This window comes from Larus michahellis, chromosome 10, assembly GCF_964199755.1.
Source record: "Larus michahellis chromosome 10, bLarMic1.1, whole genome shotgun sequence".
Lineage (NCBI taxonomy): Eukaryota > Metazoa > Chordata > Aves > Charadriiformes > Laridae > Larus > Larus michahellis.
Window position 1 is genome coordinate 15,770,076 of NC_133905.1, and position 26,399 is coordinate 15,796,474.

At 53.0% G+C, this 26,399-nt stretch overlaps 1 protein-coding gene and 1 long non-coding RNA gene across 2 annotated transcripts in view; both read left to right on the forward strand.

Annotated features, from left to right (window-relative positions):
• The window catches only part of LMCD1 (LIM and cysteine rich domains 1), a 34,107-nt gene extending 16,847 nt beyond the window's left edge, over positions 1-17,260 (forward strand). The window contains exons 2-6 of the mRNA XM_074602484.1: positions 179-267; positions 2,754-3,009; positions 7,995-8,330; positions 14,534-14,749; positions 15,206-17,260. Coding sequence (XP_074458585.1) covers positions 179-267; positions 2,754-3,009; positions 7,995-8,330; positions 14,534-14,749; positions 15,206-15,364 — 1,056 coding nt within the window. The 3' untranslated portion in view covers positions 15,365-17,260. The remainder of the gene's footprint in view (positions 1-178; positions 268-2,753; positions 3,010-7,994; positions 8,331-14,533; positions 14,750-15,205) is intronic.
• Positions 17,261-24,379: 7,119 nt separating this feature from the next.
• Positions 24,380-25,949, forward strand: LOC141749254 (uncharacterized). Its single transcript, XR_012589304.1, has 3 exons — positions 24,380-24,512; positions 24,648-24,729; positions 25,820-25,949. It is a non-coding gene; the product is annotated as an uncharacterized LOC141749254 (long non-coding RNA).
• The last annotated feature ends 450 nt before the right edge of the window (positions 25,950-26,399 follow it).

The window sequence follows — 26,399 nt, forward strand, 5'->3', positions numbered from 1 at the left end:
CTTGTGGCAGGTCTGCATGGACAGTGGTCAAATGGCATTTGGGAGGTTTGAGACTTCACAGGACACAACGCACAGCTGAAGAAAACATCTGAAGGACAAAACACAGTATTAGTAGTTTAGTCTCAGATAATCTTTGAGGATAAAGCCTTTCCAACTCCGGTGTCCTGTTCTTTTCCAGATGTCGGTGAGCCAGCCGCAGTCGGGAAGAGGTGTGCCTTGTTTACGCTGCAGAGGGACGTGCACAGGCTTTGAGCCACATTCCTGGAGGTATTGTCTTGGCCTTGATGGGCCCTGCCCTAATGCTGTCCCTTTGGTCCTGTCGATATTCAGTCTCCAGTGACTTGGAGCGCGAAGAACTGCTAGAGCACTTGAGTGGTGCTGGGAGGTGCAGAGAGGACACGCTGTCTGGCTGGGAGAGCTGCAGAGCTGAGAAGATGCTTCTGCTCCCTGCTCTCCACCCCCCTTCCTTCACTCATCCTGCTCTTCTGTTATTATAATTTTTTTTTTAGTTAAAATCTCATCTATAAGTGCTTAAACAAAGCTGAGACTTGATGCAGTGGCGTTATTTTCTGCCTTCGCTAACGCTGCCTGCTCACTGTGGCTCTCCCGGCTAGGTTGGGTGCAAGTCTCGGCAGCGAGCTGTGGTTTGGGCAGAGGAGGCGGCTGGGCTGAGAGATGTCCCAGCCTGCAGAAGGGTCTCACCTGCCACGGGACCGTCCCCAGCACGGCCCTGCATGGTTGGCACTGCTCAGCGGGACATCGGGAGGGGACACGCTGCCGAAGCTGCTGCACGCCGTGCTTGGCACGAGCCACCCGCTGCCCTGCACAGAGCCTGCACCCTCCACCGGCCCCATGCCACCTGGCCAGCCCCTCGGCTTGTTTGGAAACTACTTAGTGGGAACAAACATGTCCTTGCCCGCTTGGGAGGCAGGGAAATGCTGACCCAAAGGATAATCTGGCACTGTCGGTAGGAATTTAGCTGAGCGCCTGGCTGTCATCCTTGTCCTTGAGCACCACAGTGGCTATTGCTGCTGGTGTCCTGAGTGTCCTGCTGGCCAAAATGCTATGCTTAGTGCCAGCAATGTCTTGTTATTTGATACTTTATTTTCAGTTTTTTTCTCTTAAAAACACTGAAATAGCCACCGATGTCAGTAGCTGGTGGGAGCCGAGCAGTGCAGCGTGTCTGGCTCTGGCAGGGACGGTGGGCTGCTGCCCTGCCCTCTCTGCTTGGGAGAAACAAAGGGGGCTTTGAAATGGAAGGCAGCAATCCAGATGTCATTAATTAAAAAAGAATTAATGCCCTCTGAGGCTGTCTTGCAAAACACTAGGCTCTTTTCTGCCAGCCCGCAGAGCTCCCATGGGGTGTGGGCTGTGCAGAGGGTCCCGTCCAGCTCCGTCTGTGCTGCAGAAACGCTCAGCGGAATCCAGGGTGGTGGCAGCCAGTTGTGTCCTGCAGCCTTCGGTTCCCTGTTTCAATACCTCAGCTGCATGGAAATTCAAACTTTAAAACACTCCTTTGGTTGAATCACTATTATTTTTTTTAATTGACTCGATTAGAGGCTGGTTTGAATCATACTTGTTCCGGGATCCTGCTGCAATACTTGGGGTTGCATCAGAGTTAGTTTGTCCTTTTGCTATTAGCATTTGATGGAAAAGCTGGCCAGCAGAGAGTGGTCTTAGAGACGTATTTATGGCTGTTAAAATCACAGACATTCAAGTATCAATTCCTCCTTTATCAGTCACTCTTTAAATGGCACGTAAAGCTTCATGGGAGGCGAGGCCAGCGCTCAGCTCTTGGAGGCTGGTGGGGGTAGGAGATTTAGCAATGCTCAAAGGGGTTTTCAATGCTCACAGAAAGCAGCAGCTCCCTGGGGCGGGTGGGAGGCAGCAGTGTATCAGCGCTGCTGCGGCTGCTCTCGCTCAGGGACAGCACTTCGGGGTTTGCAGCTCTGTGCTGCTGCTGATCCCTTTGGGATGAGAAGCTCAACATGAGCCATCAACATGCGCTGGCAGCCCAGAAACCCCCTGCAGCCTGGGCTGCATCCCCAGCAGCGTGGGCAGCAGGGCGATTCTGCCCCGCTCTGGGGAGACCCCCTGCAGGGCTGCCTCCAGCTCTGGGGCACCAACAGCAGAAGGACACGGAGCTGTTGGAGCGGGGCCAGAGGAGGCCACGGAGATGCTGGGAGGGCTGGAGCCCCTCTGCTGGGAGGACAGGCTGAGAGAGCTGGGGGGGTTCAGCCTGGAGCAGAGAAGGCTCCGGGGAGACCTTAGAGCCCCTTCCAGTCCCTAAAGGGGCTCCAGGAAAGCTGGGGAGGGACTCTGGATCAGGGAGGGGAGCCATGGGACGAGGGGGAATGGTTTTACACTGGAAGAGGGGAGATTTAGATGAGATCTGAGGAAGAAATTCTTTGCTGTGTTGCCCAGAGAAGCTGTGGCTGCCCCATCCCTGGAGGGGTTCAAGGCCAGGTTGGACAGGGCTTGGAGCAGCCTGGTCTGGTGGGAGGTGTCCCTGCCCAGGGCAGGGCGATGGCACTGGGTGGGCTTTAAGGTCCCTTCACACCCAAACCATTTTAGGAATCATGCTGAATTCGCACACATGGCTTGGGCCACAGGAGCCTTTTGTCTTATGCCATACCCTGGTCTGCGTTCAACCTTTAGAAGAGGCTGGTGCTCCATGGCTGAGCCATCGCATGATTGCGTGCCTCCCACGGCCCAGCTCACATCGAAAGGTTGATCTTGTTTGTCACACACAGGAAAATCTGCAAGTCATGCAAATGCAGCCAGGAGGATCACAGCCTGAGCTCGGACCTGGAGGACGATCGGAAAATTGGGCACCTGCTGTCAGACTCCAAATATGCCACGCTGACCACCCGGGTGAAAGGAGGTGATGGCATTCGCATTTACAAAAGGAACCGCATGATCATCACCAACCCCATCGTCTCTCGGAAAGACCCCACCTTCGACACCATCACGTACGAGTGGGCTCCCCCAGGGCTCACCCAGAAGCTGGTAAGACAATCCACCGTGCATTTGGCTGGTGCTTGTGTCGCTGAATGGAGAACATAGCATGGCTTGGGAAAAAGTTATCAGGGAAAAATAGTAAAACATATGGTTTGCCTCGGAGAGCAAGAATGTGCATAACACTTTGTATTTTGGAAAACCACGTAAATAACAAGAGTAGGTAGGAGAGGGGAGTGGATTGCCTTTGGGTTTTTATAGGTTTGCTTACATTTCTAGGAGAAGTCTTAATGGGTTTTACAACTAGAGAGCTCGCTACTTTGGTAGAGCTCATGTCCAATAAAAACATTGCTGAGGAGAGATCCCATCTCTGCTGTCCTGCCAGTTGTACAACGCTTGTGCAGCCCACGCAGGCTCCAAAACCCCAGGCTGGGTGTGGAGGCCATTCCTCCAGGCCTTCTCAGGGTGGCTGGGCTGGGACTTGGTCCTCTCCCCAAACACCCCAGGTGAGCACCAAGGGGACAGAAAGCTGTGCAAACTGTGGGACACGCACAAGAATGATGGGTTAACTCCAGAGACCTGTTTCCGTGCTTCTAAACGCAGTCTGGACCGGGCTTCAGGGAGCAGCTTGGAGACAAGCTCTTTGGGTGGTTTCTTGGGGCAGGGGGAGTTGCCGTGGGCTTTGACCTCCCTGTTGGAGATGGAGGTCCTGCCTTGCTTGGTGAGTCTGACCTCTTGCAGGTCCAGGTGTGAGCCTGTCCCAGGAGCAGCCAGTGCAGGTTGAGGTAGGTGGCTGGGACACTGACACTACCTGGAGGTTTTTTCAGCAAACACTTCAGGAAATTATGCTCCAGTCTGTCTCAAAAGCGGAGAAATTAAATCAGTGTGGAAAGAAGTAATGCTGCATCTAAATCCAGTGCTGTGTTTGTAAATTATTCTGTTACAGAAATGGTGTCTCTAATATAATAATTTTCTTTGCATGCTGAGGTAGTCATTAAAATGACTGGACATAGTCTGGTCCAAATAGAATGACAGAATGGTTTGGGTGTGAAGGGACCTTAAAGCCCACCCAGTGCCACCCCCCTGCCCTGGGCAGGGACACCTCCCACCAGACCAGGCTGCTCCAAGCCCTGTCCAGCCTGGCCTTGAACCCCTCCAGGGATGGGGCAACCTGGGCCAGGGGCTCACCACCCTCACAGCAAAGAATTTCTTCCTCAGATCTCATCTAAACCTCCTCTCTTCCAGTTTAAAACCATTCCGCCTCATCCCATGGCTCCCCTCCCTGATCCAGAGTCCCTCCCCAGCTTTCCTGGAGCCCCTTTAGGGACTGGAAGGGGCTCCTAGGTCTCCCCGGAGCCTTCTCTTCTCCAGGCTGAACCCCGCCAGCTCTCTCAGCCTGTCCTCCCAGCAGAGGGGCTCCAGCCCTCCCAGCATCTCCGTGGCCTCCTCTGAGGTTTGGTAAAGAGGACTCAGGGTGAAAAGGGGAGATGAAGATCATGGTCCTGTGCCAAGCGCTGGATCCAAACCCAAGTCCCCAGCCCCACCTCCCCTCCTGTGGCTGTTTTCTGTCTGGACAAGGAATATTGCTGTGTGGGAACAAATGGAAGTGGTTTTTGGCATGTGGAAGTGTTAGCCAGCAGAGCGCTTCTTGAGGGAAAGCATTTTACTGTCTTTTAACTGTGTTGTGGTACTAAAAACATTACATATTACACTGTCATTAGTGGACAGCTTTTGCTCTTCAAATTGAACAAAATAGTTTAAAGCTGCTGAAAATTGCAACCAGATTTTCTAAAGAATTGGGGAAACAAATGTGAAATTGCAGCTGCAGACCCGAGAGGCAGACTGACTTATTTCTTCTTAAAACCCAGTTGCCCTCACCCCCTCAGAGGGGCTGATTGGGGTGGCATGCAGCCCATACTGGGAATGCAGTTGAGGTCTACGGTGCTAATTGGGCTTTAATGAGGGACCGAGGCCTCCGTGCACCAGCTGTTTAATCACAGCGCTGCTCTCACCGTCTCCTTTTTGTCTCTCTGGTAGTTGCTGGCCCAGCAGGAGTGTTTGTTTAATCACTGTTTGCCTCCCACCGGTCCTGGGGGAACCGGGGAGCTCGAGAGGGATGGGGAGGACAATACTGGCACTCTTCCCACCCAGCCCATCCGTGGAGCCTGCTGCCCAGCCCGGGGCTGGTTGGGAACCCGAGGTCGCTTCTGCCTGCACTGTGGGGCAGGGTTGGCTCCTCGCTGCGGAGGATGCCCAGACTGTGGCTCCTGGGCTGCTCTCTGCTTCCTTGGACCCCAAGGGTACGCCCTTGTGATTGTGTGTTTGGGGTGATCCCAGATGCAGCCAGCCCGGTGGCTCCCCCAGCAAACCCCATCCCTGTGGCGCTGGCTCTGGGGACACGGGCTTCAGGAGAGCTTTGGGACCCCTTATGGTGCCCAGACAGGCTGGAAGATGTCTTGGTTCAAGTAAACAATGTGCAAGAGCTTTGAAGACAAACCTTGATAAATTTTGGCTTTGAAGATCAACTTGACAAACTTTTAAGAGAAATGCTGGATGTCATCCGTCCTCGGGATAGTTCAAAAGGGATCTGGGCCAAAAAGCTTTTAGTGCATAACTGACTCGCTCCAGTGACTTCCTTCTGAAAGCAGGCTGGAAAATTGGGATTGTTTTTAATATTGCTGTCCTGAAGTCGATGGTCCAATAATAGGAGGAAGTTCAGAGTGTGTTTTCATTAAGCCGTGCCTGGAGAAGTTATGAAGTAGATATTCAGGGTCCTTGGGGAAAGCAAAAAGAACAGATCAGAAAATACCTCCAAAATTCAGTAGTTAACAGTGAAAACTTAAAATACTCTTCCTCAAAATTATCTGTGCTAAGGCGACATAGCATTCGACCATAATAATATGTGGTAGCAGCAGAAGAAACAGCTTTTTATTATCCTTCATTTCAGTTTTTGGTGTCAGGTTGAATTTTTTTCCCTGATCTATTCTCTGGACACATCTTACGACACCTGCAATTAGAACTTTAAGCATTGCCTTGATCAGGGAGTGAAAACCCACCGCGTGTCTGTGCAGATGCTGGCAGCTGCCCTGAGCATTGCATCTGCGCTCCTCGAAGGCGTGAGTTTTGCTCTTCTCTCTCACTTCCAGCACAGACATTTCGCATGGCCAGTGCGGAGTCCGGCGCTGGAGCGGAACCAGGCGCCTCAGAGGCACGTGCTGGCGCGGTGCTGCTCTCGCGGCGCTGGTGTAAGCGTTCGTTAGTCTTGGCACATTTGTAGTGGATTAAGAATTTCTTCCATTAAGATCCTACCATGTAACTACTTTACTAGCGCTCTCACTGCGGCTGAACCAAGCCAGCGCGGGCTGCGTAGCATCTGCTGTCCTCATGCCCACGGTCCTACGGCTCTGGGGCTTGCATTGCTTTTCTTTCCCGTTGTCAGGTTTCGCTGGCAGTATCCGTGTTTTGTGGGGCAGTGCCCGTGTGAGGCCCGGGAGGAGCTGTTGGGGAGTTCTTGCCTCTTGCTTCTGCAGTTCCTATTAGGATTTCTCACTTCTGTGAAAGCCATCTGTGCACCAGGTCACTCTGACAGCATCCTGCGGCTCCAGCAGCCATTCCCAAGCGCACCTTCTCCCACGGGGCGACGACCCTCCCTCAGTGAACTCCTGGATATCACTCCTGCCATTGTGCAGAGGCGCGATGCACTGAGCGTTGATGCCTGATATCATAATGTGCAGCGAGGTTAACACGCGCTCCTAGGCATGGGGAAGGAGCCCTGCCTCCATTAAATCATTTATCTGTTGCTATTGCAAATCTTCAGGCAGGACTCTTGCCCTGCCACGCTGCTGCCTGACTCTGAAGGCTGTACAGACGCAATGAGTTGTTCACTATAGTGCAAACGCTTCTGTATGTCAAAGGCCATGCTGGGCCAGGCTGTGTACAGTAAACGGTTAATCGCTCCTCTACTTTTTTTAAAATTCAGTTTTCAAATGCTGACCAAGTAAGAACCAAATCTAATGCAGCTGGATGCTGGTCTTTAAAACGGAATGGCAGAGAGCCAACTGGCTGCCCCTCGGCTCTTCACACCACAATAGGAAAAATGCCTCGAGTGGGAACTCCCTTCCCCTCAGCTCCGGGCCAGAAGTTGTTAACTGTGCCGACCCCGCCGCCTGCAAACGCAAATTCAGCGTGGGACAGACCTCGGGCCAGATCCTGGTTTACTCGGCTTTTAAGATAGCCGCTAGTGGCCAGTTGAGTAGAAGACTTTATTTTGGAGAGTGTTTGTTCCTTGGTGTTTGCTTTCCATGGTGCAGGGCACCAGTCACCAAACACCTTCCCTTCAGGGCAAAATCAGTAGTTGGGTAGAGCTGGTGGCTGTCAGTGTTAAGACAGAGGCTCCACTGCCATCTGACTACTTTTTCTTCTTATAATGATATTTTTACTTTTTTTAAGTGATAATGGCGGATCTTTTGCTATAAACTATGCTGCGTGCAGCCCATGAGGGCTCTTGGCGCAGCCTCCATCCCTCTCCCCACCCCAGCCCAGGGCAGTGGGAAGCCGGCTGCTCTCAGGTTTTGATGTTCATGGGTTTCTGGTCTCTTTGGCTGCCTTGTTGGCAAGTTACCTGGCACAGTGGCACCTTAGTGCCAGTGAGGGAGGGTGTGTTGTGATCTGGGTGCAAACTAGTGAAGCAAGTCTCTGCTGCTTTGCTTTCCTGGGGAGTCTGGTGGTGGTGGTTTTTTTTTTTTGGTTTTTTTTAAAAAAAAAAAAAAACACCACCAAAAATCCCCCCAAAACCACCCAGCCTGTTTCCTGAGGATGAAATGACTAACAGTAGCCAGGATACTACTTGCATCTGAGTATGTTCAGCCTTTTGTTTCTGAAGTGTGTGTTAGAACGACTCGAAGGGGGAGGGAGGGGAAGGGGCACATTTTCTGCCACGGCTCCATAGGGTGAGCAGAGCATCTCTTTGCAGAGAAAGCTGGTGCTTCCCTGCCAACAGTGGCTCAGAGTAACTGTGGGTGCTCTCTCCCTCCCAGGCCATGCAGTACATGGAGCTGATCCCAAAGGAGATGCAGCCGGTGGCGGGGACAGACGGGGCGTACTATCGCCGGCGGCAGCTGATGAGACAACTCCCGCTGTACGACCAGGACCCGTCCCAGTGCCGCGGCCTGGCCGAGGGCGAGCTGAAGCTGATGGAAGACTTTGTGAAGAAGTATAAAGCGGAGGCGCTGGGTGTTGGGGAGGTGGCCCTGCCAGGCCAGGGCGGCGTCGGGAAGGAGGAGGGGAAGCCGCAGGACAAGAGCATCGCTGCCAGCAAACCCCCCGAGTCCACCAACGGGGCCCTGGAGCGTGCGTCCACGGCAGAGCACTACGTAAGCCCTGGGCTCGGCGGTGGGATGGGCTGGAAGCGGTGTCCCAGCTCCGCTCGGAGTGCTGGGAGCTTTTGGGGAATAGATCCGGTCTCAACAAGAGGGGGGAAAAGATTGCAGCGGCCAGGGTTATCTGTTCCTTGTTGACAGTACTGCTCCTGAGGGCTTGTCCAAGCTGCGGCATGCTCTTTCAAACCCGCAGAGGAGTGCCGGGTTGCATGGTGCTGTGCTTTGGTGCAGCTCTGAAAGACCCCAGTGGGTCCCCTGGCGTGGTCCTGCCACCCTGCTGAACACCAGCGTCCATCCAAGAGGGGTGCAGAGGGGTGGGTGATCTCCCCTTCACCATCTCCCTCCCTCCACAGCAACAGCTGTGCTGAACCACCAAGGTAAGCGCGTTTTCCCTTAACTGTAGGAGCCAGTGGTTTCAACTTTGGATTCTTGGCAGCTCTGAAAGAGTGGGCGTGACATGTCCCTAGATGATTGTGTGTCAGTAAGGTGCTCAAGAACAGAAACTGTGTTTTACTGCGAGTTAGTGAGTGTTTCCAGCTGAGTTTCCATGCCAGTGCAAGTGGAAAGACCGCAAATGACAGGAGGTGGTGGCTCAGTCTAATTATTGCAAAGCTGTGAACATGGAGATAGTGCTCCCAGGGCTGTAATTGCTCTGGGGGACTTTGAACAGACCACGCATGTCTCTGGGCATAAAAATACTTTTCCACAGGGAGATGATCGAGATTTCCTAACACACTTTTAGATTTATATTCTCCCAGCGCTGTCTGGAGTGGCCACTGTGGTTGCTGAACAAATGCTTATCATAAAATATGGTGAGTGAAAACTTTGTACTGGCCCTTGCGAGGGTAACTTGCAGCAGAGGATTTAAAGCTGGGGAAAAAGTGGTGTCTGAGTATTCCTAAGGCAAGATTTTTCTAGCCATTGCTGAACTGAGTGCTGAACATGTTAAGAGCAGTTTTCATTTTCCTTCCATATCGGGTAATGTCTCCCCTCTGCTATGGCCTTTTCTATTAACACGCATCTGACTTTCAGAGTCCAGGAATACAGTAAAAGTTTTTCACTATTGCAGCAAAATACTGACCTGGAAAAAGAATTTTAAGCTAAAAAAAAATAGCCAAAAAAGGAAGGTTTCTATTAAACATATCAATAAAAGTCATTTTAGCAATGAGGGTTTATTTAGACTGCAAGGTCGTCCTTCCAAATAAATACATAGCTGTGATGTTATTCTCTGTAGTTTAAAGCATCATTTGTCTAGAGGCACTAGCTGAAAAATGGAACTGCTTCCAAAGCAGTTGCAGGAGACGCGCGGTGACCGGCGCGCTGTGCAGCACAGCTCGCGGCAGGCTGCGAAGGGCTGGGGTTTCTTGCCCTACTGAAGACAGACCTGTTTCCCCCTCTAACAAATACTGCCTGTTTTAATTTGATCTCCCATGCAGGAATTAATGCAGCTGACCTGATAGGAATGGACTGTGTCCCAAGATCTGAAATGTGGTAAACTTCCAGAAGGTCTACTGGCTTTCACAAACCTGCACTGGCAGAAAAGTTCTGCCATGGAAAAATGAGATAGAGCACTTTGCAGTGTGTGTGAGGCTGAAAGAACATGTGAGCTGAGGGAGCTGGGGGTGTTCAGCCTGGAGAAAAGGAGGCTGAGGGGAGACCTTCTCGCTCTCTACAACCACCTGAAAGGAGGGTGTAGCCAGGGGGGGGTCGGTCTCTTCTCCCAAGTAAAGGCAGCAGGACAAGAGGAAACAGTCTCAAGTTGCGCCAGGGGAGGTTTAGGAAGGATATGAGGAAAAATTTCTTCACTGAAAGGGTTATCAAGCATTGGAACAGGCTGCCCAGGGAAGTGGTGGAGTTGCCATCCCTGGGGGGATTTAAAAGACAGGCAGACGTGGTGCTGAGGGACGTGGGTTAGTGGTGGTTTTTGTCAGTGTTGGGTTGATGGTTGGACTCGATGATCTTAAAGGTCCCATCCAACCTGGACACTTTTATGGTTCTATGAAAATGAACCATATAAAGATCAAGAATGGATGTAAAGGGACTGAGAAAATGAAGTGCATGAAGCCAGCGACACTGGAGGCTTTAATGTTGTTGATGTATTCAGGGTTGAAATGTAGCATGCTCCATGTGGAGCAGACATGTGGAGGTTTAGGTACCTCTCTGCCTGTGTGACCATCTTCTGTGTGTCTCCTAAGAATAAACAAGATGCCTGCTCCCAAGCCTGAGCAAGCTCCCCGGAGCCTCTTCCACCACTGCTCTCCAGGATGCTGCAGGTGATGCCCACAAGTACCACCAGCCTGCTCAGGGCCACTCTGGGGCATGCTATCCTTGGCTGGGAGTGTGTTTATCCTGACCCTCAAAGACCAGCAGGACTGCAGCAATGAAGAAGGCTTTTTGAGAAGATATGAGTGCCTCTGGTTCAAGGGCATAGGGGAAAAATAGGGTGCCGAATAGCTTATTTTGGAGATCCTGATTCTCAAGCAGTTTGCGTGGTGTTTTTTCATGGAGTCCGCTAGAAGTAGGATACAGATATGAATCTATTGAATACCAAACTTGTTAGGCAGCACTAACAGCTTGATTTCACCCTATTTCGCATCAAGTCATGAGTCTGAACTATAGATTTATGAAGGTTGGATGTGGGGGGGGAAAAACCCTAACAAAAACCCACTACCCTTGCTCTGGAAGAGAAAGAACCCAGAAAGCACCAAAGCTGCACCAAGAAACAGGCTGGAATGATTTCCTGGGGTGTTTGTGTGGTCCCTGTGCTGAGGCTGTTAAACCTCTCGTTGCACACTCAGGCCAGCTGTGTTGAAATTGGTGTGTAAAGGAAAACATACAGGGCCAACATAAATCGCCACGAGAGGCATCTGAGCTCAGACAGCTTTCTGAATGTGTCTGGGCTGCAGAGAGGAGCCCCGTCACTGTAACGTGTCTGTCCTGTGTGACTGAGTGTTCTGCACCGAGCGCAAAATCATCTTTAACCCCCTCAGAACTGGAAAGTCTTCTGGTGTTATAATCCACTGTGTTGGAATCCAATCAAATCCTGAAGCAGTTGATCAAAACGAGCCATAGTCCCAAAAATCTTGAGGCCAGGGTTGTAGCGAGTCCTCGGGGGGGGCTCGTGGTGCCTGGGGAGCTCCGTCTGTGGGAGCCGTCATTGCAAAACAGCAGCCAGCGGAGACAGCAAGTTTGAAAAAGCTTAGGAGAAAGGGACACTTTCTTGGCCAACACCTCTGGTAAATCTGCTAATTAAGTCTTCACTCCTCTCCCTACCCGACGGAGATGTAAAGTGAGTACCAAGCTGTAATCCCTGTCTTAAATTTGAAGAGCCATTTTTATTTACTGTGTAAATGGCAGGGGGATGGAAGTTACGATGCTTAGGAAGAGCCCTGTGAATAATTGCCATAGAAAGAAGCAGCAAAATAAGTTGGGTGGGTTTTTTTTTAACAGTTCTTATTGGCAAGAAACTTGAGCTGGGAGTTGGAAAGCTGCTGGTGTTTGTTCTTGCTGTTAGATCTTGCAAGATAAGCAGGGCTGCGATGGATGTGTCTGGCAGTTCTCCAGCGTGGAGGCAGCTGCAGGGTTGGGCTCTCCAGTGCCCTGAGTTGCCCGAATCTGGTGCCCTGGGGGGTACCAGGGGCCTGGGGTCCCATGGGATGGGTTCCAGACCCTCTGCACCTAGTGCCAACTTCACCTACTTGTTCTCTTCTTCATGGAGACCACAAATAGCCTGGTCTTCTGCACGGTGCTGGAGCCGATCCTTCCTTGGCTTGGGGCTTGGGAGCGCTTAGAAATGTATCTGAAGCCCTTCACAGTGGAAGGAGTTGCGTAAGCAGACACAGCCCCTCTCCGACTCGCGCGAAAGCCAAGCCAGGAAATATTTCGTCTCCTGTTGCACTGCCTTTGCTTGTCATACTGGGTTTGCTGGTAAAACGGGGGATGCCCATCAGTGTGGTGGGACTGCTCCAGGGGCTGCGGGACAGTTACTGAAAATCCAGATTGAACGAGGGAGGATGCCATAGCAAAACGTGTGGTGTGCTAGAAATAATAGCAACAAAACAAAAACCACTTGGTGGGTGTAGAAAGACCTGTAGCCTTCTGCTGTGTGAAGGGAGAAATGAGTTTAAGAAAACTCCCCAGCTGCAAAGACTGGTCTCTTCTGCGCTTGTGCCATGACCTGGCAGGAGTGGCTGGATGTGATGGGGAGCTCATCTGTAGTTTGGCACTTGCAGAGCTCACGGAGGAGCCCCCATGTTGTCTGTCTGCCCCCCAGAGAGGCCGATTCTGCTGCTGCTTTACTGGGGTCATAGCAGGGAGGATCACCACGGGGTCCTGTCCTCCCAGCACAGGGTTCCCCAGGCCCTGGTGGCATCAGGGTGGTGTTTCTTGGGGCAGGGACCACAGCTGCCCCTCTCCTCTGTCCCTGCCCCGTCCGTGGTGTCCTCCTGCAGCTTAGGAACTGTTAGTTTACCCCTGCTGAGAAATTTTATTTTTGAGTTTCTTCCACCCCCCTCTTAGAAGCTTGTTGTCTTAAAACAAAGCATTTGTAAGTGAAGTTGTCATCTGAGCGCGGGGGCATTCCCGACCCTGCGCCCCTGGAGCGTGCAGGTGTGGACACGCCGCGGTGCAGATGCTCTGGTCGGGCACGGCAACTCGGAGCGCAGCACGGGTGACACACCAGCTGCCGCACGCTGCCTCTTGGTTTCGCGCAGCCCCAGCCCGGCGACTGCGGAGGTGGCGGGGGGTCGCACCTTGCAGCCAAGGGCTCTGCTGGAAGAGGCTCCCGCTGCCGCTTAAGAACATTTCTTGCAGGGAGTGAGGAAGCACAGGCTCAGCAGCTATTAGCCTGACCTGGGCCAGCCAGACTGAAATGGGAACTTAAATAACAGCCCATCAGCTGTCAGCTTCAGCGAGGGGAGCTTTACAGCTTGCGATTAACTAATCGCAGGATCACTCTGCAGGCACGGATAAAGAGTAAACCCAGTTGGTCTTGTGTGTAATATGCATAGATGCTAATTAATCTCCAGATTAGCCAAATCTAATTCTGTCTCTTTGGACTGTTATAAATTAAAAGCACTCTGCTGAAATCTGTGGAGTGACATCTGCCGTACGCATAGATGTATACACGAAAAAAACAGTGAGAAAGGACCAAAGTTCCTAATCTCTGTGCAAAACATCATCTTTGACGTGCTGCACTTCTGCACTGTAGGACGTCTTAACTCTTTCTTGGAGAACCTTTGGATTGTAGTGAAGGCTGATTTTAGCTTGGGGGGGGTCCCAAAGGCTGAACACAGCTGCTGGGGGTGGTGCCGTTCTTACCTGCCCGAGGATCTGGCTGGAAGAAAGTAAGCAGTATTCCAGGTGAGGGCTGGCAAATACATATTTGTAATGACTTTTAATTATAGTGTGATTTGTCGTTCTGTCCATACACAGCACTCATCCAGATGTTTGCACACAATCTGGGGTGATAGACTTGGAGCTGTTGGTTCTACTGGCCATGGGGGCCCTGTGGTGCACTCCGTGTTGTCTGAGCCCCACTGCACAACTGAGACGTTTTTCCCCGCACTTTTGAGCTGCAGCCATTGCCTGCCCTTCAGTTTAGCTTTCCTTGCTCTTTCACCTCGCTGCACTGTTTCTACACCCTCACTTCAGTGTGTTTGCTGTCCCTTCCAAGCTGATACCACTGTAAAATCTGGCTTTGGAGTTCTGTTCACAGAGCAAGAGCTCAAACAAAAACAGCCCAAGCCACACAGCTTAGCAGTCCTGGAACTGAACATTTTATTTCCACTGCCCTCCGTGGTGCTGTGGGGTCGAGCAGGAGCACAGTAGGTCCTTCAGGCTCTTTAGAAGTGGGACGCGTTGAGGAGGTGGTTGGAGGTTGTGTGTTGTTCTGTTTTGCTAACTGTGCCGCTTACCAGTTGTGCGGTTAAGAACGATGCACTGAAAAGATGCTGTGAATCAGTACATCTGAGAAGTAAACGTCTTCCGTGGAGGGGTTCAAGGCCAGGTTAGACGGGGCTTGAAGCAGCCTGGTCTAGTGGGAGGTGTCCCTGCCCAGGGCAGGGGGTGACACTGGGTGGGCTTTAAGGTCCTTTCCCACCCAAACCATTCTGTGATTCAATGAAATCTCCACCCTGTGCACTGAACGTGGCTGCTGCCTTCCCTCCCCGTGCTCACTGCCTGACCCTCTCTTGCAGCGCTGCGAGACCTGCAAGCAAGCGGTGCCGGGGGACTGCCCGGTGGTGTACGCCGACAGGGCCGGCTACTCGCGGCAGTGGCACCCAGCCTGTTTCGTCTGCTGCCGCTGCTCCGAGCCCCTCGTTGACCTCATCTACTTCTGGAAGAGCGGGGCGGCCTGGTGCGGGCGCCACTACTGCGAGAGCCTCCGCCCGCGCTGCGCCGGCTGCGACGAGGTAGGCACCAGCCGCCGTCCCGCGGCACCGCGCTCCCGCCGGCTCATCCAGGGCCTCTCCGGCATGTGCCTTTCCCTGCCCGCCCGCGCCTCCCAGGTGCCCTCTGGGAGCGCATCCTTCTGGCGCCGGTCACCGGGGCTGCGGCTGGAGGTGCCTAAAGAAAATGGGACAGAACAGTGCGATGTTAGTGGCGGTCCCAGCTGGCTGTGCCGTATCTACCTCAGAGCAACAATCCGGCTTCAGTTGCATTTAAAATCTGATGGTTTTATAGTGCTTAATTGCAGCCTGTGACTTTGTCTCACTTGCCCAGGAGCAATCCTGTGCCTTTTATTCACCCCTTCCCGCAGCCTGGCCTCCAGGGCTAATGGGCACGGTGGGAGGCGTGGGGCTCACTCTCCCTGCTCTGGCTTGGCCAGATGGTGGAAATAAGCACTTGTCTGTCTGTCTGTCCCCTAGATCATCTTCTCGGAGGACTACCAGCAGGCAGAAGGGCTGGCCTGGCACAAGAAGCACTTTGCCTGCCTGGAGTGCGAGACACTGCTGACGGGCAAACCCTTCGCCCTGGACAACGCCGGCCTCCTCTGCGCGACCTGCAGCAAAAGCAAACGCCTCTGAGCAGGAGCAGCCCCCCGGGGCACAGCGGGCTCCCCGAGGGCCCCCCAGGTCTGGGGTCACCTGACAAGTACATCAGAAGGGCAAGGTTTCAAAAAAAAAAAAAAAAAAATTGGTGACTATTCACTTGCAAGCAACTCAGTGCCCCCTCGCATCCAAGGCAGCTTGCACAGGAGAGTGTTTCCTTGGGGAGGAGGCAAGGGGAGCTCGTACGCCTGCGGGAGGGAGGGACGCGGCGTATCAGACTAGGAGGGACTGAAAGGAGGTTCTGTCTTGAGCTGGGTTTTATAACGTCTCTCCAGGCTTCTTATGACTAAGATCTTGCAATAGTCTTTTGGAAATAACGCATCTCAAAAGTAACTTTTGGCATACTAAACCTACGGTCACAAACGAGGGTTGTTATTTTTTGAAATCCATACTGGAAGTTTACACTAACAGGCTGCTGACAACTGTACTAAAGCAATGGGTTTGAAGAATTTGATTAACCCGGGTGATGGCTTTCTGAAAGCAAATGATACCAAATAGCACAACATGTAGCTGTCGCTTTCTCCTAAGTGTAAGTAATGTAAAACTAACACGTTGGCGCATGGGGCGACTGGTTTAACGCTGGGGCGGTGGGAAGGGTGCAGCTCTGCCCCGGGGCAGTCACCTGCTTCCACCCCCTCTGAGCTTTAGCCCTGGAACTGGGATGCAGGAGCATTCCTGGCAGGTCCCTCCACCGCTCCCCGGCCTCCCACTGCCCGTTCTTCCCGGTGAGCGTTTTTTCACAGAGCGGCATTGTGTTCCCACCGCCGCGCTGGAGGTTAAGCATGTAAAGTATGGGCCTTTATTTCAGCTGTGTTTGACCAGGAATTTTATGGAAAACAGCTTTCCAGCCTAAGCTGTCTGGGAGCAGGGGGCTTGCCTGAAATGCTGCAATGCCAGTTTTTCCTTGTACTATGTCACTGACTCCCTCCAAGAATCAGGGAACTGTACTTTCCCGTTGGAGCTGGCAGACCCTTGCCCTGGGCCCTGTCTTGCTCCTCGTCCCGCAGCTCTCCCGTCCCCTCTGGGATCTGATAGGGGTGACACCATCCCAGGATCTGTCACTGATTCTCTCTGGATAGTATTTGTTCCCTACATCAAGCAATGCTTCTGATATTCACTGAAAATATTGGATAGTCCAGGCTGGCATATGTCTGTGTGCTCAGTCTTTTTTCTTATATTAAATGTCTACATTAATTGCCAGAGAACTGGAATATTTTTTGCAGAGGTGCGTGCGCAAGGAGCTCACAATTGCTGGGCTTTCTTTCTGCTACAGAAAATGCTGGTTTCTCTTTCAAGCGTGCTCCATGCTGTGGATGTTTGTTTGCTTGTGATAAAGGAACTGGCAAATGAGAGTTGGGGAAACCATACCTGCTGTGGGGGTAGAGCCTGCAAGCTGTGGGGCGGATGCTGCCCCACACATTGGGATGCCCCATGCCGCTGCCAGGAGGAGCAGGTCAGTCCATCAACCTGTTGGTGAGACCCATGTGGGGTTCCAGACGTGTCGGTTTGTGGGGTGCGAGTCCTACTGGGGCTTCATCCAGCCGTGTGCTCTCGTGTGGTTGTTATTCCTGGGAACCCTGGGGTATTTAAAGAGAGTAAATGAAATGCTGGAGCAGGGAAATCCCGAGGTGATGGCGGAGTGTCGCGGGGTATCGTGGCACGTGTGCTCCTGGCATCACTTGTCCACCTCGGGTCGGTCAATAGCTGTGTTGGGTGCCTGGGCAGTCGCTTCTGTGAACCCAGTGAGATGGTGCAGGTCAGGAGAGGATGTGCAGAGCTGACATTGTGCGAGGAATAACAGAGCTCCCTTGGATCAGCCCTGGATACAAACACTCTTGGGGAATGGAAAATAAAGCCCAGTGATTAGCTTTACTGCCTCTTCTTCATTCTGTTACAAGGGAAATACCTTCACATCTTTGTAAACTTTTTTTTTTTTAAAGAACACATTGTTGTTCTAAACCCTGCAATGTTACGGCAGCCAAAAATGCACGCACTCAGTGTAAGCAGTGATAGGAATCGTGTGAATCGCCTACGAAGCTGTATTTTAGCACAGGCATTGAGAACCACATGGCATTCCCTGATGGAAAGTCAGTGTCCGTTTCATCCCCTCGGATGATCTGCCTGAGAGGGATGTGCGCAGCCAGCGCACAGGTGGCTGGAGGAAAATTAAATGCGAAAAATAAATCAACAAAGCATCACAGAAAGCCCAACAGTGTGCTGTGGTCTGCTCCCGGGGTGTTTGGGGTTTGTGTCGGTTGTTTTGCCTTGGCTGGCAGCGTTGTCCTTGCAGGGTTTGGGATACGCTGAGCCAGCGCCCTGACCACAGTGGGGTGTTGCTTGAACGTGGGGATGGGGATGGCGGCCATCCCCCCTCCCGAGCTGAACGTGATGAGCAGGGGCTAGGGGGATGCTGTACCCACCAGCCTGGGCCCGCTGCCCAGCTTGCAGGGTGGGGGGCTTGGGGACCCCATGGGCTGGGTGCTGCGCTCTCAGCACTGACACTACTGAGCCCCACAAAGTGTGCGGTGACAATTTTTCCTTTTTTTGAGTATTTGATGGCAAGGATGCTAGCTTAAGAGGTGCGTGGTGTGCATCAAGTCCAGAAGAGACTACAGTGGGTGGCTTGGGCATGTCCCCAGGGTGGGGGAAGCTTGTGTGGACCTCGACCATCTGTGGCTAAACCCGTATGGATGGGGACCCTCGTGCCCTGCCTCTGGGCAGAGGGGGGAGGATGCTCCCAGCTCCCTGTGGCTGGTGCTTTGCTGCGGCTGTGGGGCACCGCCTGTGCGTCAGCCCTTTGGAGGTGGGATTTCCAATGCACATCTCTTCTCATGTGGTTCCCTCTCCCCTTCTGGGGGGTTGTGTGGGTAAAGGGGATCCCCCTTCCACCACTATCAAGGTTAAAACCAGCAGAGCCTCAAAGGCAGGCAGTGAAGAAGAGGTGAGTCTTGTTTTCCCTGCTGCAGAAGAAAGTGTATGGTGGGAGCTTGGGTAAATGTCAGAGCAGGGGCACGGGGAGCGCTGGCACCCCAGCACGGCAGCGGGGGGGAGGCATAATGCCGAGACCAGAGCCTGCCTCCAGGTCTAGCACTGCATTACTGTCCCCTGTGGTGTTGGGTGGCCATCCCCTCGTCCCCAGCCGTCACCCTGGGGCTGGGGCGTCCCCACCACCCTCGCTGCGGTGGGGTGGTCTCAGGTCCACCTCATGTCCAAGGGCTGTCCTCAGTGATAGCATCTGTGTCGGGTTTATCCTGCCGGACTGTGCAGTCCACACATAGCAGCGTCACCTCCCTACGGAGTCTGTCTCCATTAACGCAATCCTCCATCACTAATGCTTTTATTTGGCTACTTGGAAAAAAGATACCACTATAGCATGTTCTGGTTTGGGTTTTGATTTTGTGATCTATAAATGGTAATTCTCCTCTGAAGTCCCTGTTTCAGCATACGTGTGCTTGCTTCAGGCTTTTTGGACTGCAGGCATCCACTCGAGCCTTTCAGGTATTTCTGCAGCTTGTAAAACACTGTCTGCTAAAAAAAAATTACTGCCATTAAACAGCTTAACAAAATCACAAAATCCTGTGCCTCTCAAGTGTCAGGAGCGAGACCGTGAAATTAGTGCATCTAACAGCTCAAAACATATGCGAGTCTTTAGTTTTGATATTAAAATTGAAATTCAGTGTAAGCATGAAAAGATGCTCACCCCAAGTGAAGACATTACGCTGTGGTTTTCTATGGTTTATCATCTAGAATGGAGGAGGCTGCTGCGGCTGCCTTCTGCGGGTCACCAGCTCTGGTTTTCAAGGCAGTTAAATTCACAGGAGTATTCTGGCCGGCCTCGGAGGGAGCCCTCAGCGAGCAGTATGCAGAGGGTCTGTCCAGAAAATCGGTACAAATGGAGGTGTTTCCCAGGGTTACTGTGTACGACAGGAATAGGCTAAGGGCAGAGGCTGTGTTGTGTGACTGTTTGAAAAGCATCTTGTGCCACAGATGTGTCCAGCCCACCATTTCAAATAAAAGCTGCTGTACAGAGCCGGCTTTACAGTGTCTGGCTGCCTGCGTGGCCCGGTACGGGCTGCTTTGGGACCCCGGTGAGAGGGTCTGAGCACACGGCAGCGCTCGAGGCCGTGGCCAAGGTCTCTGATGGAGCATGGTGCCAGCAATCCCGCTCCCTGAGTCGGCTCATCCGCATCGTGCTGTCGTCTTTAACGTCCCCGCAGCGTTTAACGTCCCTGCCCCTCAGCAGCAGTGTTACAGACAGCTGCAGCACCGCTGCTGGGAGATGGCGACGTGGCCTTGTCTCGTTACACTGCTGCTTTGCACACACAGATCCCATCCGAGAGGCAGGTGAAATGACAAGGAATGAGGAAGCAGGCAGCGGAATGGGACTGGGGTGGGACGTGCACCCCGTCAGTGGGGAGCGGGCACGCTGGCCGTGGGACTTTCTTTGTTGGTTTGTTTTCTCCCCAACTTTTGCACTGGGTTCCTTTATCTGTAAAAATCCAGGATTTTGGATGCTTGAAACTGCCCATCCTGGCTGCACCAGGTTTGCTCTCTGCCAGGTGCGAACAGCTGGGGCAGGGGGAGGGATTTCGAAGCGCCCGCGGATGGGAACAGGTCTCACTGTGCCGACCAAGCGCCACGGTGTGACGAGGACCTCGGCCACCCTTCCCGGGGAGGTGACGGGGCGGGGTGTGACAGTGCCACGGGGCCAGTAGTGTTTTCTGTGCTGCCAATACATGAATTTCAGCGCTGCTGCTGTGAAACCTCTCCAAGGACGTGGACACTGCTCGTTTCCTGCATGGACCATGTGAAACGGCATCTGTTGGTCGGAGCCAGCCGTAAGAGCCGAACCGGTGAGCTGAACTCCTCACCTGGTGTTTTAGTATTAATCTAGCTCTTTCGTGGAAGCCTGGGGATACATTGCCTTGGCTAACGGTCGATTGAGCACTGCGTACTGCAGTCACTGATGCCAGTGTTTCGGCTTGTGACTTTGCAAAGGACAAACCTCTTCATTTCCTCCTGTCGAGGGCGAGCACGAGGACTCCGCGCCTCCGACATGAACGTTCAGCTCCAACTTATGCTGTATAATTGTTCTCCTAAATATGACTGACAACACACGAAAGTGTTCCTAAAATGTTAAATAAGCTATTTCCGGATACGCAAGTGCCCCAAGTCTTGCCCTGGTTCCCTTCCCGTGGCGGGGCGAGCGTGCTGCCCAGGGAAGGCAGCTGTGGCAGGGCCAGGGCTCCTGCGCGGAGGGAGGGAGGTCAGAGATGCTGCTGCTGCCCGGAGCACGCTGCCATCCCTGCCTCTGAGATGCTGGCTCGCAGTGGCAAAACGCAACTACCCCCGGTATTTCCTCGAGATGGTCTAAGAGAGGAAGCACTTTGAGAATAAACTCTGTAAGGGAGGAGAAATGAACACTGGAGTGTAGCGGCTCTGGCAGGGAAGGGTGGCCATGCCTGAGCCCTGGCCCCGGGCTGGAGCCCATGCTCCGGCACACGCTGGCAGTGCAGGATGAGCCTCCGGGCAAGGGGGGCCCTTCCCTGCCCCCCCTGACTGCAGCGCCAGCCGGGGCACGGTGGGTGGGAGGGAGGGAGGGCGGGCAGAGAGAAAATAACTGTTGGTGGGGCAGAAACCACACTGCAGCCAAAGTTCTGCAAGCTGGAGTTTTTCAGAGCTGAACTGATCTGAATCTACAAATATTTGCAGCGCTGTCTTATTTGTGGTCCCTTTTCTTTTTTTTCTTCTTAAGAAATATTTGAGGAAGAAAAAGGGACCGTCTGTTTGTGGTTTGGGAGGATTTCGCCAGTGGAAAGGCAGAGGCTGTTTAAGGACAGCAGCTCCGTTCGGACCACCTTCCTTCTGGGTTTCCCACAGTATCCCCCCTCGTCGATGGGGCCGTAGGAGGAATTGGCCCTGGGATGTGCACTGCCCTGCACAGAGGCATGGGGACCTCCACTGCTGAGGTGGGGAGAAACGAGCAGTGGCTGGAGCGATGCCTTTATACACATCAGCAAGGGAGGTGGGCTTGGGAGAAGGGAGCCCTTTCCTTAAGTGAATGCTGATTCTTTGTACAAATTCGCAATATCTAGTCTAAGACAAACCATAGGACTTGGAATAAAATTTCTGAGCTCAGAGGGGCAGGAGAAAATTAGCTATCCCTGTGACAGGAGGACAGTATCTTACTGTTAATGGGCTACAACTTCAAGGAGAGGTGTCAACCACCCCACGGATGCTGAGGAGGGAGCAGGGAGCTGGTTGGAGCCTCGCTCAAGGCTTGCTCCCTCTGCCGCTCTGCACAGCTTTCTCTAGGCAGAGCCGGGGGAAGGCAGATCTGGAGATATTTAACAGGTTTCCCTCAGAGGTCTATGGAAAACACCTGGGCACTGTGATTTATTTATGGGCCCTGAACCCGTGAAGAGAGATCTCTGTCATCAGGAGCAATTGAGTGGTGACAGGGTGAGGGCTGGTTGCTGTAGGACATGGATGGTGTGTGGGCCTGGGGCCAGCTCTGCGCCCCCCGTGCTGCTGGGACCGTGCAGGAAAGGTAAGAAGATCCTTAAAGGGGGAGGGGGGGATGAAGTATGCTCTTCTCACCTTCTCCTGCAGCGCCCAGCTTTTGAGCAGCAGAGCCGTTCTCTGCAGGAGCCTTCCTACCAGCCTGGAAGAGGCTGTTTTGCTCTGGCCCGAGAGGTGGGGGTTTGGCTCCGTGGTGATCAAGCTGCGTTTCACTTTGTTCTCTGCAAGCAAAGCTAAGGAGCGTTCTCCTTTACAATGTATTTCAAGGAAAAAAAATAATAATCTGTTTGCTTGGATATTTCTCCAATGAATTGACTCGGTCCTGATTTGCAGGAATCGCTGGGATTCTTGTTATTTACCTCAGTGGTAACAAACAGCATAGAGAAGTTGGCCATCTCTGGTATAATAAGAATCAATAAGAATCAGATACCTGGGCAGAAGACGATTGCCTCCAACAGAAACTTTTCAGGAATTTTATTAGTGCATTCAGTTCTTAAAAGAATGTGGTTTCAGATACCCATAACTAATAAAACTCAAAATTCAGTGGCTTCAGGTGAAAAAAACATAAACTAAAGGCAGACTGAGGTAGCTATATAAACACTGCAATAAAACTCACTTAAAAGCCCCAGAGAGAAACATTTAGAGGTGCAAAAACAAGTATTCATGAAGTGCTGCTGTGTTTTGGTGGAAACGCTCTTCCAGAGGCTTGCGACAGCTGCTGCTTTAGGACGGAGCTAAATAAAGTTCATATGGGTATGCGTTGTTCTATAAAAAGTGAGGTTAATTATGCATATGTAAGTCTGATTTGAGCTTTTATTTACTTTTTACTCAACTTCTTCAGCCAAATCACCCCGAAAGTAAATCTCTCCACACTGAGGTTTTTCTGCGTTGTTGCCCCGTTTCAAGAGGTGATGCGCACAAGCATCTCCCGCAGCCCCGTGGCACCGTGCTCAGCCGACGGTCCTTCTCCTGTCCTGCCACGCACATCTGCAGGAATACCTGGCTTGTGCCTTCACGTGGCCACGCGCTGCGTCGTGCCACTAATAAAAGAAAACTGAAGGCAACCAGATTTTGTCTACCTGGAAAGCAAAGTGCCTTCTGAAATCGCGAGGGGCAGGGTTCAAATAACCCCTTCTACTTCAAGCAACTTCCAGGTGTCGGCTCCAGCCATCTTGCGGGCAGGGAACCCCACCAAGAAACACGTGCCCAGCGCTGGGTGCTGACATGGTCGTGAGCTGGGGCTGTGCCTCGTGGTCCAGCTGGCTGCAGGACCCGTGCTGCAGCTGCTGAATATGCTTTTTTGAATGAGATTTTCTTTTTACCTTTTTTTTTTTTTTTTAAATTGCGCGAAGTCCTGACATGTTTCACTGCTCCGCTCGCTTGGCAAGGATAACTCTCCCACTGCTTTTCTACAGCCTTTGCTAGGAATCTGTCCCCCTGAATCGCCTGGGCACCCCGTGTCCCGCAGCTGGCCTCGCCGCCCGTGTCGGTGAGAGCTGCGGGGAGGCGGCTGCATGGTGAAACGGGGCAAAACCAATGCGGCCAGAGCCCAGGCCTGCAGGTCCCAAAGTCCATAGGCGCGCTCGGTGCTCTGGAGCTCCAACTGCCCGGCTTTAGCTCCAGCCGCCACCCAGAGTGGGAAAAGGCCTTTTCCGTGGAGCGGTTTGTGTCCTGGTGCACCTTCGGCAGGCAAGCTGCAACGGAGCTGGGGTAAGAAAGTGTGTGCAGCGGGGTGGGGTGGCGTTTTGTGCGTGTGACTCACCTGCCTCCGCACCGGCGTGTCGCCCAGCGCGCTGCCCGCGTCCAACCCCACGCTGCGTGTTAGCCGAGATGCCCGTAGTGCCGGGGGCTGCAGGACTGCACCGCCTGGGGGCAAGGCGCCGCGCGCAGCTGTGTTATTGTTGAGCCAGATGTTTCATTAGGGGCTTAACAAATTCCTCCGGAGCCCCACAGTGGCGCTGGAGCATGGAGACTGTCAAAGACAGACGTTTTCTCTACACGTGAACTCAAAAAGCCGAGTGAGACACGGGCCAACTTAAAGACCAGTGAATAAAGGCCTCTTTTATAAAAGAAACCTATTAATGCTTTGCCAAGACCTTCCCTTGAGACTGCCTAAATAAATTTCCTTAGATTGACAAGGCTTGAAAAGCAACCCTTTTAGTGGAACGGGACTCGAAAGCCGTTCAACTGGAAGGCACCAGCCTTCTGGTTTTGCAGCTCTGAATTTACTCAGAAAAGAAAGGTCATTTTTCAAATCCAAGGAACACTTGTTGCTGCAATTTTTCTTTTCTGGGGATTTTACAGGGACTAAACAATCACATACTCTGGGAATCTCCAAATTGATAACAAGTTGCCTTTAATTAACTGCTCACTAAATTGACTCTACCTAGTGTTGAGGGGTTTTCATGAATTCCCTGGGGTTTGGGATGGACCTTGCTGTGGCTGGAGGAGAGCGGAGCTGTGACAAGCCGCCCCGGCAGTGCCACTGTGCCGGGAGAGGCGGGATGCTGGCTGGCCCAGGATGCAGGAGAACAGACTGTGAAAAGAAGTGGTGATTCAAGGGGATCCCTCTGCAAACACCATCAGCCAGTTTATAACCAGTGTAAGTACAGTGTTTTCCTTGTGTCCGCACTAGAGCTGTGCTTGCGTGAAGTACCCTCATGCTCCTGAGCTTCTCCATGACTAATGGGGAGTTATTCCCTAGTTGCTGCATTACAGAACTGCTCATCCTCTCCAGGAGCAGCGCCTCGGTTCCTCTGCTGACGGAAGGGGTTTTGAACTGCGTGATGAGAAGCTGAAGGAAAGACAAGAAGTGACAGGTGAGGATGGAAAAATCATACTTGCCCTGATCAGTGGTGCATTCCCATCAATCAGCCCTGCAGCCCCAGCGATGCCAAATGGGTTTGCTCGGTCGTGCCTGGTGCAGGCTGTCCCGCTCCTGTCCTGGGGACGTCCCCCCGCTGCATCCCACGGGCACGGAGCCATCGCTCCCCTGTGCAGGGGATGAGGTGGCTTCCCATGATGGAGACCCAGCCACTGGGTCCGGGCTGCTCTCCCATCTTTTGGTACATGAGAAGGACCGCGCATGGACCCCCACCCTGGCTGTGCGACACCACCCCCCAGCAGCCAGGGGAGGTTTTTCCTCCCCATCTCTCCCAGCCCAGCGATGGGCAGCATCCCAGCAGTCGGTAGCGCAGGGACTGCGATTGTGGGTTGTGTTTGTCTCACGGAGCTGGGCTGTGGTCAAGAACTTTCCAAGAGACGGTTTGTCTTGTGCATCGCGTAAGGTGTCTCTGTAGCCTTACATGGGCACGACGCTGGCGTTACGTCTTCCTTTTTGGGAGGGGAATAGCCAAACAGAGCCCTCACCATGCTTCCTGCTGCCCTTGCACACGTGCACATGCCGCAAACCAAAATGAAACGTTTTGTTCCCCAGCCTTTTATTCACCAGCGCTTCCTCCGAAGCGGGAGGCTGGCCAACAGATGGCTGTTGTACAAGCGGGGCCACAGCGGAGACAGAGCCGTGCTGTTCTCAGGTTGCTTTTTCCATGGGTGTTTCCACGCCCCGCGGTGCCAAACCGCGCCTCCCGGGCGAGTGCCGCAGCAGCGGAGGCTGGAGGCGAGGGGGGACAGGACCCGATGGGGAGGGTGGCGTGTCCCTGTCCCCACTGCAGCCCAGCAGCCCGCCCCTTGCTGCCCCACCAGCCGCCAGCAATCCCACCCTGCATCGCCGGGGAGCTGAACCTGCCGGGATGCAGCAGGAGCTGTGGGCAGCGTGGGCACTGCCTGACTCCATCCTGGCTGCCACCAGCACCTGCCAGGGACACCAGCCGTGACAGTGAGGGACGGGGAGATGCCCCAGAAAATGCATGTTTTCTGAATAGCTTCCCGTATTCCCACTTTACACAGTGTGAGTAATTCCAGAAGATCCGGACTGTTTGGTGAGGCAGTTTTCCATCTTTGAAGCAACAACCACATCCCAGTTTGGTGTTTTGCTCTGGGGAGGACCGGTTTTCAGTGGCAGCATCCTGTACAGTGCCAGCATCCATCACACAGCAACCCACAATGCTCACTGGACCCAGAGAGGAACCTGCGAATGATGGAGGAAGGGAGAACTGCCCAGTAAGGGGGAGACAGGCAGGCAGGAGCGCCTGGAAGTGCTGGTATGCAGGAGCCTGGTGAGAAAAATAACCCTTCCCAAGTAGTCTGCCCCATCCAAAATGGTTTGTACCAAAGTTTCTTTCCCTGCCTGTCAGAGTGGAAAGGCACAAGCGTGTGCATGGCCCCGAGCGCCAGCCCTGCGGCGTCAGGCACCGGCTCCCTACTTCTGATTTTTAGATGATCGAGTTTAATCTTGGCCAGATGGTGAAGACAGAACACACATGACACGAGTAGGACCTGGTGGTGTGGTCAAGGCTGTGCCCTCAAGGCTGCTCAGGAGGCGGGTCCGCCATGTTCACCCCCAGCTCTCGGGAGGAAAGGTGACAGC